The sequence below is a fragment of the Peromyscus maniculatus genome, chromosome 11 (assembly GCF_049852395.1).
Source record: "Peromyscus maniculatus bairdii isolate BWxNUB_F1_BW_parent chromosome 11, HU_Pman_BW_mat_3.1, whole genome shotgun sequence".
NCBI lineage: Eukaryota > Metazoa > Chordata > Mammalia > Rodentia > Cricetidae > Peromyscus > Peromyscus maniculatus.
Window position 1 is genome coordinate 103944330 of NC_134862.1, and position 12971 is coordinate 103957300.

Here is a 12971-nt window from a genome sequence, read left to right on the forward strand (position 1 = left end):
GACCGGGAACTCACGTTGGCAGCAGCCAAAGAGAGGGGCCGGCTCCGCCAAGACACAACAGGGAGGGGATAAGGCAGCATCCCCCACCCCCTCCGGACAGGGAGCAGGGGAGGAGAGCCAGTATCCCCCACCCCTGCGCAGGGCGGAGGAGCGCGTCCCGCGCCCGGCGCCTCCTGCACCGACGCATCTCCGGAGCAGTGCGCGAGAATGCAGGTCCACAGGGACGCGCACGCGGGGCTCCTGCTGCCGTGGGGATGGGTGGCTCTCTGCCTGATGAGTCTGCTGAGTGAGTATTAACCGCTGAGGGCCAGGCTACGGGTGGGGAGGAGGGAAAAAACCCCCGCTGTTGACCTCACCTGGGAATCCTTTGCTGGAGCTAGGTGTGAGCTTACTCTGATAATGCTGGGAGATGCCTGCTCCTCATTGAGTGGCTGAAGGTGCAAAGCTCAAAGTTGGAGCTAGAATGAGGATAGAAGGAAGGAAAAGTTCTGTAACTGTCCTTGATTCAGAAAGCAAGGGCCCAGAGTGGGGCCCAGGGAAGGGTTCAGGCACCCTTTGTTCCTAGGACATGGACATAAAGAATTTATGAGGGTAACCAATTCCAATGAGGGCCAGGAGACCCTCAAGGAGGACTGAGGAACGTTAGTGGAGGAGTTTGTAATAAAGAACTAGCGGAGAAAAGGAAAAATTTTTAAATTTAAGATTAGAAAGCTAAACTAGAGTCGCCCCTGCAGACACCACGCAGATGCTAGTGGGAAGGTGCTTTGATGTACACACCAAGTCCTTCTGCTCGCCAGTCTTCGTCCTGCACAAACCCACACTCATTACTCTTTTCTTGCCCTGCTTTCCTTCAGATTCTAAAGCTAGTGGGCAAAGACACCTCCTGCTGCCCACACATACTCGTACTTATTAAGCTATTCCTCTTTGGTTGGCAAAAAAAAAAATAGTATTCACTCAGTCTATAGTAAATTATATTGCATTGGAGGGTGCTGTTCATCCCACCTCATGTTCTTACAAGTTTTCAATGTTGGGATTTATTCCTTTTGCTTCTAAATCCCCATCGTATATCTTAAAGGTCACTCACCATGGCTTCACAGAGTGACCTAGATCTGCCCAAAAGGCCTCTTTGTCCCCAGTCTCCTGTACTATTGTCTTTGGGTCCACCTCAAAGAGAGCTGGCTGAGGAGAAGTTGAATTAGGTTCTGGATTCACCTGATTGGCAGCTCTGGACATACCCTTTTAGATGGAGTAAAACTTGCTGAAGACTGAAATGCCCAGAATGATGCTATACTGTGCCTTCATAATACAGGTGCATGACCATGGGCTGGAGTTCTCATTAGATGCTCTCTTGGTTACTCAGCTCAGCAGTGATCCAGGCTGGGGTGGAGTGCTGCCTTTTATTTCCTCAGCTGGCCAGTGTCAACCATGTCTTGAGCTGAAGGAAGGGGTGGTGGTGAAGAGCATAAAAACCTCTGCAACCCTTGGACAAATACGCTGATATCAGTGTCTCAGCTTTCGGGTAAAGGGCAGGGCAGGGGCCACCATTCCCAACCCAGCCAGACTTCATGGGCCAGTTAAGGCTTTGTACTTTTTCCAAGAACTTCCTAGGGTTTCTGTTGAAGTTCTTTTGTTTGTTAATACTGTTGTTTTCTGTCCTGGAATACATTGCGGAATAAATTAAACCAATGACTGTATGTAATTTAAAGTACCCACAGTGGACAACAGCAAAAATTCAGTGCTGCTGTTACTGGAAAATTTGGTTTTGAATGGGAATTCATTCTGAAGAGATAGATTTCCTCTGTCCTTGAGAGAAGCTGGTATAAATACCTACTAGCCAACCACAAGTGCCACTTTTTCAGGGGCAAGAGAGATCAGTGACCAGAGTCTAGGTTGTGGCTGGGGACCACCAGTCAACACTTTCATGCACCAGCTGAACTAGAAGCCTTTCAGGTAACTAAGGACCCTTTTTACCTGGGTATCCTTCCTTAAGGCCCGTGTTACCCCTTACCCCAACACTACCTTCAGCTCCTATTCACATTCCTTTCTTCCTTTGGATCCTTTGAGTCTGCTGACCCCACACCTATATCCTGCCTGGGGTTACATGTAAAAGAGGGGAGGAGGGAAAAAACTTTTATCAGATATTTTCCAGAAGGGAAAGGCCTCTACCCTTTGCTACATGATGAGGAGGAGTAAGAGTTTAGGGGCTGCTGAGTAATTCAGTGATCTGAGTGCTCCCCCTTGGAGGGCCAAACCAGGCTTCACAACCTTTGCAAATACACTTCTTCATCTTGGGAATTCCTGCCGGGCTGATAAGCAGGCAAGGGCCTAGGCCTCTTTTTCTTACCCCTTTGGCCCCACCCCTTGGGCTTGTTCATTGAGTTGCCCTTATTGCTTTTCTTTCCTGAATGGTCTTTGTCTCCAAAAGTCCAAGGCAAGAAGTGCCAAACTGCAGCAGATAAAGTTAGCCACAGAGTCCTAGAAAAACAAGCAAAAAGAGCAGGCTCCACTGTCTGTGATCTGCCTAATTTTCTCTGACTTTGTGCTTGAGGACCTGGGCTTACTCTCAGGGTTTCCCAGCTCCAGGCTCCAATACTTGGACTTCCCTCTCTCATTGATTTTGGTTCATCTAACTAAATGTCCTGTAATGCGGCAAACTAAAAATGGGAAGGCATGGAATAAACACAAATTTGTCTCTAAAAGAAATGTTCACAGTGGCCAGGGTAGAATTTACATATTTTGAGGAGGGGGGGGCTTTGATGTTTCTAATGATAATATTTTCTTATATTGGCTAAGAAATAAAAGCAGACTGTCTTTAAGTTTGCTCTTGGGGTCCTGGCTGTACTATAAGGAGAATGGTACATGCATCTTGGGGTGGAGTGGGGTAGCAATCCAAACAAACTGGGAGGCCTGGCAAGGTACACTTCCCTGGACCTACACTTGGGAAAGGCAAGGAATGAATCATTTCCCTAATGATGCAAAGGAAAAGGCCTCCTGGCTTAACTGGGAAGTCTGCTACTTCCTGGAGTGGAAAATAAAAGTGAGCCTTAGAGAAGTGGTATCCCTAGGTAGTTTGCTCCACTGCTTAAGAAAATGTGTACATGGGTCTTTGGTAAGAAATCTTAGAACCCTAGACAAGCTCTGAATGTCCAAAGGCAGGCAGGAGGCAGGGTGGCTAAGTGGGAAGTAGAGTCTTGTGTTGGGGTGGTCTAAGAGAAAAAAGGCAGAAGGACTCCAGAGCCCAAGGTGAGCGCAAAGGTGAGTTTCTTCAGAGTTGGAGGACTTATAGGAGATTTCTTACAGAATAGCTTTATTAGCACAGCATTGAGTAACATTTCAAGGTTGTGCCACTATCTCTTCTGACTGCTCTATAATTTATTCCATGTTTTCAAACCTCTGGCAAAAACTGCCCAAGTAGACCAGGTTTGCCTGAGAAGGACTCAGAGAGACTAAGGAAATGGTTCTTGGCTGGCTGACCTGTATAAGTGACAGTAGTGATCAGAGCAAGGCACTGAGCTGGCACCCAGGAGTGAGTGGCACCAGAAAAGTGAAAGAAAGGCAAGTGGGAGAAACAGAGGCCTCTTGGGGATCCAGAGAGGTGGAGGGATGAAGACAAGCTACTTGACAATAATGGGGAAATCGCAACGTAGTGTGGATGTTCATGCCAGTTCATGCTGACACCTCTGCCTTGCCTCTGAAGCTGAGGAAAGCTTCTGCCAAGCCCTTTGTTCTAGTCCAACAATGGCTCAGACTCAGGGTGCATGGCAGGTGTGAAGGGACCCTAATAAGATTTTCTGAATATTCACTTACCTACTAATGAGCTCATCCCATTAAAGCTATCTGCATTAAGTTAGTTTCCTGTATCGCTGTGAAATTAGCCTTTCTCTGACTTAAAATCATTGTCTTATTTCTGTTCTTTGGATTGTCCCAGGATGAATCCAGTCTTCATGAAAATCCCTAAAGACCTGTCTAGTCAGCCCCTCTCCTAGAGAGATTTGTGTAAATCACAGAGCTGCTAAGGACTAAGGGTGGAAAAGAATCAAATGATCCCTTGTTTTGTATTTTTTTTTCAGGACTTAGTGAGATCCTTTGCATGTCCTTTGTGCTTAAGGGAAAAAAATGCATATACTATGAAAGTGAAATTAGTCTACAAGAGGGTTATTTATAAACTTTTTCTGTGAAGGGCAAAATAGAAAGCATCTCAGGTTTGGGATCTGGATGTGGCTTCTGATGCATACAACACTTTGTCTTACTTTATGACACTTGAAAATGTAGATGACATGCTTGACTGACTGTCTGACTACTTGCTATCAACCCCAATGCAGAATTTGTCCTAGGAGCCATAGTTTGCCAACACCTGATCTGAGTGAAATCACGTCTTTAGCAATGTGACTTGGATTGTAGAATTTTCCTCATTATATGGAGAAACTGGATGTCTTTAGCAAGTCACTCCCTAATTTAAAAAATTTCCTCTTTATACAGAGCATTAGGGGTAAAAGTGCTTGCCATGCAAGTTTGAAGACCTGCGTTTGATCCCCAGAACCCAGATAATAGGAGAGAAATGACTGCAAGTTGTCCTCTGACCTCTTCGTCTGCTGTGGTACATCCTTGCCTGCCCTCACACCTCCCTCTCTCTCTCTTTCTCTCTCTCTCTAACACACACAATAATAATCATGATAAATAATAATAAGCCATAGAGCATCAGAATAAGACTAGAAAGTTGTAGGTGGTGTGAGCAGTACAGCTCAACCCAGTTGCTTATCCTAACGCCCCAAGATCTGCCAAGCATCCTGAGTAAAACACACATATGTAAAAAAAGTCTTGACATTCAAGAAATTTATAACTTAAGTGAGATGACAGTTAAACCTCTCCTGAGGAAGCAACTTGTGTGACTTTATGCCAGATGAGTGATAGAGATAAGTACTGATCTGGAAAAGCAGAAGGAAGGGCCTTTTCATGATAGCCATGGACCAGACAGTCTGGCTGCTTTGTATTTCCTCACCTTCTTTGTTTCTCAGAACAACCACAGGCAGGGCCTGCTTTGATCCCACTTTACTGGAGAAGTTTGAAAGTTGTAATGGCCATGGAGCCACACAGCTAGAATACAGGAGAGAAGCCCCTACAGCATCTATCTGCAAGGCATGGCCTCTTTGTCTCTGGTAGTTTGTCTTCAAATCAGTGGTTCAATGGCTCACCTCTCAGGGAGTGACTTTACCTCAGATACATCCAGAAAGGCTGGACAGCTAGCGGCTGGCTGAGGATGGGATCAGAAAACAGCATCAGAAAAAAACTAGAACTAGCTTGGTGTGGTGGTATACACCAGCAATTTCAGCACTCAGAAGTCAAAGGCAGAGAGAACAAGAGTTCAATGCTGACCTTAGCTAAAGTGAGTTACATAAAGTATGGTTTAGCCTGGGCTATATGACACCCTATCTAAAACAAGCAAACACACAAACACCCCAAAAACTCTAAAACTAAGGATATCTGAAAAAATTAGACCAAGAATGTTTGGAAATTTGGTTATTTGGGTAATAACTTATTGAATATTTTAGAATATGTAACCTTTTTACAAAAACTGAATCTCCAGTTTACTAATGTTAAGTAGATTTTTTTAAATGTATTGCACATGCCTCTGATTCTTCATAATATCCCCTACCCTAAGGACTTTTAACTTTTGTGACTCAAATGGATCATGAAAATAAGGTGGTTTTGTTGCAGTTGATGGCATGATTAATACATATCAAGGTGTTTATTTCTGTTTAATGTGACTATAAATGACTCCAGACCAGTATGTGTTGGTACTTAGGTCTGTTTTTAATTTAGAAATTTCAGTTTCTTAGTTTTCAGCTCTTGCATCTCCCTATTTGTTTCTAATTTTCATCTTTGACTGGAATATCAAGATTGCCAGGCTTCTTAATACTGTATGTGAAAATAATTGCTTCTAAATAAGTACCTGTAAGGCCAGTGTGTGAATTTCACTATACAAACTCTCTCTGTTACATCTGTTGGTGTCTTAAGATTCTTATTTAATAACTTCCCAATAGCTTATCTCCTGTCTTGCTCTAGGTTTATTGAATGAATTGATAGAAGCTGGAAAGATGACTTAGTGGTCAAGAATACTCACTGTTATTGCAGAGGATGCAGGTTTGGTTCCCAGCACTCACTTGCTAGCCTACAACATCTGTAACTTAAGTTCCAGGGCTTTTGACCCTTTTCTTCTGGTCCCCTTGGGCATACATGTACATACATATCTATGAGAATAACTAATCAAGTAGAGTCTTTGAGGTGGCACAGGACAGACTAGGAACTAAATTCATGAACAGTGTTTTACTTAGTTCGGAGTTATACTATCTTTGTTGAGGGATGAGAGAAGAGCTCTTCCTCATGTCTGTGTGTAATGAAAGAAAGGTTTCCTTAGTTTTTCAGCATCTGAAAGGCTTTCAGTGAGTGTAGGCTGCTCTTATGCCTTTCTAGAATGGGAATCAGAAGTTCAGAGAAAGAAGGCCAGTGTTTGATGGTTTAAGTAGTGGATATATGTAGAAAGAGAGAACAAAGAGACACATTGCAAGTCTTAGTACAGCCTTCCTTCGTGACACACTAGTAGTGGCTCCTGACCTATGGCCATGGCATTCCCTCACCTATGCTAGTTCTTACGAAGCCCTTCACTTAGCCTTGCCTTCTGCCCCTTTTCTTTGTCCTGTTCTATAGGCTCACAAGCTTTGCTGCTTACCCTAGGTTTGGAGCTATACATCTGAGGTTGGGTCCTCTTTTCATTTTCAAACTGTCCTAAGAGTTGGGGGTTGGGGGTGGAGATGAGACTGCTACAGCTGGGAGCACATCCCCAGTGGGTCCATAGCCGGCTTGGATCCGGAGTTGATTATTCACTGTTCTGGAACAGGCACCTCTGTCTTCAGAACTAGCAGCAGGTCTCTCTTCACATCTGGAAAAGTTCAAAAATGTTTGTCTAGATGAAGGAGGCCCCTTGGGGGAGGGGTTCAAAAGCATGACATCATCTCAGCCAGGCCCAGCTTCCTTTGGAGAAAAAGGAGGTCTGGGCCAACCTAGACCAGATGGGATTCCCAGGAATTGACGTGTTTGAGTAGAGCAAGGAGGGTGTGGGCAGAAAGGGGAATTCAAAAGATATCTTAGAATGGTACATTGAGAGTATGATTCCTTTAATTCAATATCTGAATGCTACCACCACTTGACCCTACAATGAATTCATGTCTTAGGGTCAGGTTGGTGGGGCCCTATCTTAAGAAGGAAGTAGCTTAGGTTGGCTATCTATCTAAACTACACACGTCCTGTTGTCTGCAAAGGCTTTGAGGCTGTATCCAGATCTTAACAACTACCAGAGTCAGCAAGACCCATGTCCTTTGCTGCTTGACCACATGATCTATATTCTTTCCCTGATCAACTACTAGGTGACATAGGGTTTTCATTTCTGGAATGAAGATGGTAATATCACTTTGTGGTGGTATTGTGTTCCCCCAAATATTGTGTACCTTAATAAACTTATCTGGGGTCAGAGAACAGAAAAGCCACTAGTGAGGCAGTGAAAGCACACGCCTTTAATCCTAGTATTCCAGAGGCAGAAATCCATCTGGGATCTCTGTGAGTTCAAGGCCACATTGGAAACAGCCAGGCATGGTGACTCACGCCTTTAATCCCAGATAGTGAGTCTTTAATCCTAGGGAGTGATGGTAGAAAGCAGAAAGGTATATAAGGTGTGAGGACCAGAAACTAGAAGCATTTGGCTGGTTAAGCATTTGGCTGGTTAAGCTTTCAGGCTTTGAAGCAGCACAGTTCAGCTGGGATTCATTCTGGATGAGGACTCAGAGGCTTCCAGTCTGAGAAAACAGGACCAGCTGAGGAACTGGTGAGATGAGATAGCTGTGGCTTGTTCTGTCTCTCTGACCTTCCAGTAGTCACCCCAATAACTGGCCTCGGGTTTGATTTTATTAATAAGAACTTTTAAGATTCCTGCTACATCACTTCTTTCCCTGTTTACCTGGTACATAATAAGACATGATTCCTGTGCTCAATATTAATACAGTCTGCTTGTTACAAGTTAGGAAGAAGGTAGAGGTGGGAGTTGAGACCCTGACTAGCACCTTATGGAAAACATTCTTGGCCTTGGGTTGACTAGAAGCTAAAAGTCTGACTTCCCTCTTGATTCTGATGACAATAGCAATCAGTCTACATTGTTGTTGACCTTGGAAAATGGAAAAAATATAGCGCTAGATTCTAATCAGGAAAATTTAGAGATGTACTTCAGGGTGTGCTGGAACCCTTAGGAACTTTCCTTGCAGATGGTATTACAGTTGTGAACTATGGAGCCTGAGTCTATCCTGGCCAATGAACAAAGAGGCTCACGTCCTGTATGTTTGAACTTCACATTGGTAGCTGAGGCCAACTTATAAACTAAACAGCTTCATCCTCATACCTTAATCATATACCTTCTCAGTCACTAAAAAAGCTAACTTTGAATTTGGAACTTTTTGGAATTCTGTCTTTATGAGGCTGATCAGGACAAGATAGGCCTTGGCCCTAGCTTACTTCCCTTCTTCCTATCCACAACTCTGGCTCCAGATCACTTCTCTTACTTTCTTCCTTCACATGACTCAGGATCATGGTGTGAAGGATCTTGCATGTACACATAGGATACTAGTATACCCATATGCTAGCTAACCCTTCTCTCTTCAAATGGTCATTCCTGGACCTTGGGGGTACACAGTGTGGTGCTGCAGTTCACCTCTAGAAGGATGAGCCATCATAGGTTAATACTGGTCTGGATGTGAACAAAGAGCCATTTTAGCAAAGTGTATAAAGACTTGTAGTCTCTAAATTGTCATCGTGAAGGGAGGGCCATCCTGATTGGCCCATATAGGAGGTAGAACATGCTTTGGGACCCATAAGATACAAGGTCAAGGTTCTCCTTCCTGAACCTAAGGATATATAGAATAATGGGGGCAAGAGTATTCACAGGGTATTCAGAAAATGTATACATCGAGAATCATTCTACCTTAGTAATTTGATTTTTCTGACAACTCATGTAAAAATAGACAAACTACCTATATTTAGGGATTATTAAACTGAGGTACACATGCATGAAAATATATGTTCCTGGTAAAGCCAGATAAGGCTCTGTGTCTTCCTTCTATGAGACAGTATGGGAAACCAGGCCTTAGTTCTCTAGTCCCATCAAGAGTTTCAGCTTAGAACCTCCTGAAAGTCTTCAGGTTGCTCCTTGCAGTTGAGTTCCTCATTTAAAAGAAACAGTGAGTTCTAAGGTCCTGAACTTTGAAAAAGCAAGACTGAGAATGAAAAATCATTTAAGGGGATTTTCATAGAAAAAGTATGAATCTAGACTATTTTCAATAATTAGTATATTGGATAGAGGTTGACCAAAAAAAGAGAAGTATGTAAAAAAAGGAACTAGGAACATAGCCTCTCTCATATTTTCAATCCTTGTAATGTTTACATAGGTGAAATCTTGGTATTTTGCTAAATACATTAAAAGTATTGTGTTGTTATAGTTTTTAATTATTTGTGACATTTCTATGTTTTATAAATGTTTAGTATATTTTCTTAGGGAAAACCTAGTATAGAAAACTAGTCTGATGTCCAGGAGTATATTATTAATGTTTACTCATTGTCAGGGGCAGCAGCAATCTTCAGGCAGATTCACCTTAAGTCAAGAAGATGAATCAGGTGTTGTCATGAGGCTCCAAGGTCAGGTTCTGACATTTCCTTATTTCCCTGTAACCTCTGGGCTCACAGATCTAAACAACTTGACTTATGTTGCGACGGAGACTACTGCCCCAGGAATATCTCCATCAGTTCCTACAAATGAGTCCAGTGAGAAAACCACCAACCCTAACATCCCTGGAAGTACCAGCTCCTACTTGTTCCCTCAGGGCAGCAATGAGACCACACCAACCATCTCAGGTAATCAGCTAGTAGAGTCTGTTCCCCACCACAGATGGGGTCACAGAAACCAATGCTTCATGCAAGGGTACTCTTTTTTGTTTTGTTTTTTTGTTTTTTTGTTTTTCAAGACAGGGTTTCTCTATGTAGCTTTGCGCCTTTCCTGGAACTCACTTGGTAGCCCAGGCTGGCCTCGAACTCACAGAGATTCACCTGGCTCTGTCTCCCAAATGCTGGGATTAAAGGCGTGCGCCACCACCGCCCGGCACAAGAGTACTCTTAAATAAGTTCTAAATGGCATTTTCTATGCTTGCAACATTTGTAGGCCATATATGACAAGTGGGTCCTGAACAGGACTGATTCTTGTATTTATGCTAAGTTCACCTGGTAAAAGAAAGGATCAGATTGGATTCCATCAATGGATGTCTCTGTTCTCTTCTAAGTGATGGAAGATGGGTCTGGGTTCAAACTATAGGTCTTTCACTTCTGTAGGATAGAATCATTTTCGATTTCAAAATTGGAGGGTACCTTGATACATTCTAGATCATGCATGTCCAGTCTGATACCTGAAGGCCTCATGCATCTCAGGTTAGCTATGAGGTCCAACATACTGGTAAACGACAACATGTTACAATGTTAAAAGGTTGGAAACCCTTGTTTTATATTATAGCTATGGTTCCAACAGCTGGCTTGAAATGAATTAGGTCAGGGTTAAGATATGAAGTAACTGTCATCTCACCAAATTCCTGTTTCTGTGCAGAAATCACAAAGTGAGATTGTGTGTTTCTGAGTGTATTGTGCAGCTGCATACACACACTTGTGTTTTGGTGTATTCCAGAGACAATGATCAACTTTACCGCTGCCACTGGAAATACTTCAGGCTCTGGAACCACACAAGCTTTTGTGCAATCACAGACGTCCCCAGCCATCACCCTGCCTACCACTTCAGACAATGCTTCCACTTCAGAGATGACCTGGGAGCCCAGCGTGCCGTCTGTAAATGTTTCTGATTACTCACCTAATAATATCAGTTTTGAGATGACATCAACCACTGAACCATATGCATACACATCATCTTCTATTGCCCCAATTACAATCAAGGTGGGTGAGTTAGGCTCAAAATGGCAGATTATGCCTCACTCCCTATCCTTCTGCTCGTATCAGTCAATGAGATTTGGTTCATCTTGAAATCAACATGAAATCTTGGAATATGTACTTTATGTATTACTAGAAAGGCTAGACAGGAAGAAGAAAAGAAGAGGGTTCCCAGTCCAGTGAGAAGTCTGATCTTTGGATTTTGCACTGGGGAGATTCTCAGAGATCCTTCTACTTCTCTGGTTCTTCAGAGGCACCATTTCTTTTGGGGAATATTTAGATCTGTCCCCCTGTATACTGGGGTTTCCTTCCTTAAAATGTGTAGGGCAAAGTGTTTCTGACATGGGAGGGCTTACAGAATGGCAGTAGGTCATCTGCAGAGGCAAGAACTGGACACATAGGGATTTGACCTTCTTGGCCTTGAGCCTGTGGCAGTCAATAGTTTTCAGCCTGAAGGAAGGGCAGGAATATGAAGGTCTAAGAACAGCCATGAGGGGCCTATTGTTCGTTTGTTTGTTTTTAAAGAGGTAGCAGAGACTCCTCAGGGCCAGGAGGAAAACAGGTGTCACCAACAGCTGCCTGACTACCCCATTGTCTGTGTAACTGACTGAAGGAAAAACAAAAACAAAAGAAAAACCAAAACAATTTTCTCTTTTCCCCTTAAGCATCACCCAAGCCAGGTTTCCCATGATTTCCAATAGCATCTTGCTATAAGCTAGGATAGTAACAAAAGGCTTTATTCTCTCTTTGGGAAAGTTTATGAAATAGGAGCAAACAATGTAACTACACTGAATACCCTTAATCTGAAAAGCTTGGGTTCAGGTTTTTTATTTTGGAGTATTTAATTTGATTTTAGAATATATAACATGAGATCTTGAAGATAAGAACCAAGTCAAAATGTAGAACTCATCTGTGTTTCATATATACCATATGCACATAATTTAAAGGTCATTTTATATCACACTTTTCAATAATTTTATGTACTCAAAAGTTTGTAGTTTGTATTTCCCACTTGTAACATCACATCAAAAAATTTTAGATTTTCAAACAATTTATATTCTGAACTTTTGGATTAAGGGTGCTCAATTCTTACTGCAAATCTCACTGGGCATGTCTGAAATCACAGCAACCAAAAGGCTGAAGCAGGACAATTATGGGTGAAGGCCTGCCCAGGTTACATAGCTACATAGTGAATTCTGGTCTGTAGCCTAAGCTACAGAGTAAGAGTTTGTCTAAAAAATTAGCTAAATAAATATAAATCCCTAGGCCTCTGAGAACTTTTAAATTTCCTTTTTCCTAAACTTTTCAAGAGAGTACCTTGCCATGAAAGAGGTGGGGGGAAAGTGAGGGGCAAGGATACTTGCATATTTACTTTGTCTTTGTTTTAATGTAGGGAGAAATCAAATGTTCAGGAATCCGAGAAGTGAGGTTGGCCCAGGGCATCTGCCTGGAACTAAGTGAAGCAGCTAGCTGTGTAAGTCTGCCTTGACCCTATTCCTCTCACACCCACCCCAACCCCTCTGAACACCTGAAGCCGTCTTGGATTGGCCTTACTTGAGTAAGTTGTTTGGGAGCTTAGCAGAGTCAGACTCTTTCTAATATTAATCCTTGGATTTGGACAAAAAGAGGTCCCATCTAGTGAGCATAAAAGGCAAAACCAATTTTAAATAAATTTTGTTATTTGATGTCAGATTTTAGCTTGTTTTTATGTTAAGAAAGTCCTTGTCATTGCCCAGATATTAACCAGCCAACTAAAATTCAAATGATTTTATTATTCACATCTAACTTTTTAATGTACACTGAATTTATTCTGGTGTTTATATTAAGTTTTTATATGACTTGGTAATATACTTCAGAGATACTTTATTTGTTCATGTTGATTATACTTTTGTCCATTTTAAATTTGTTGTGCTTTTACATTACAGTGCTTTTAATATCCAGCAATCCAG

General features: G+C 42.5%; 1 protein-coding gene across 2 annotated transcripts in view; it reads left to right on the plus strand.

Annotated features, from left to right (window-relative positions):
• Positions 1-12971, plus strand: part of Cd34 (CD34 molecule) — a 23326-nt gene continuing 10355 nt past the window's right edge. For both annotated transcript variants that reach the window (XM_006986756.4, XM_006986755.4), the window contains exons 1-4: positions 1-286; positions 9781-9948; positions 10766-11028; positions 12416-12496. In XM_006986756.4, coding sequence (XP_006986818.1) covers positions 208-286; positions 9781-9948; positions 10766-11028; positions 12416-12496 — 591 coding nt within the window. In that variant the 5' untranslated portion in view covers positions 1-207. The remainder of the gene's footprint in view (positions 287-9780; positions 9949-10765; positions 11029-12415; positions 12497-12971) is intronic.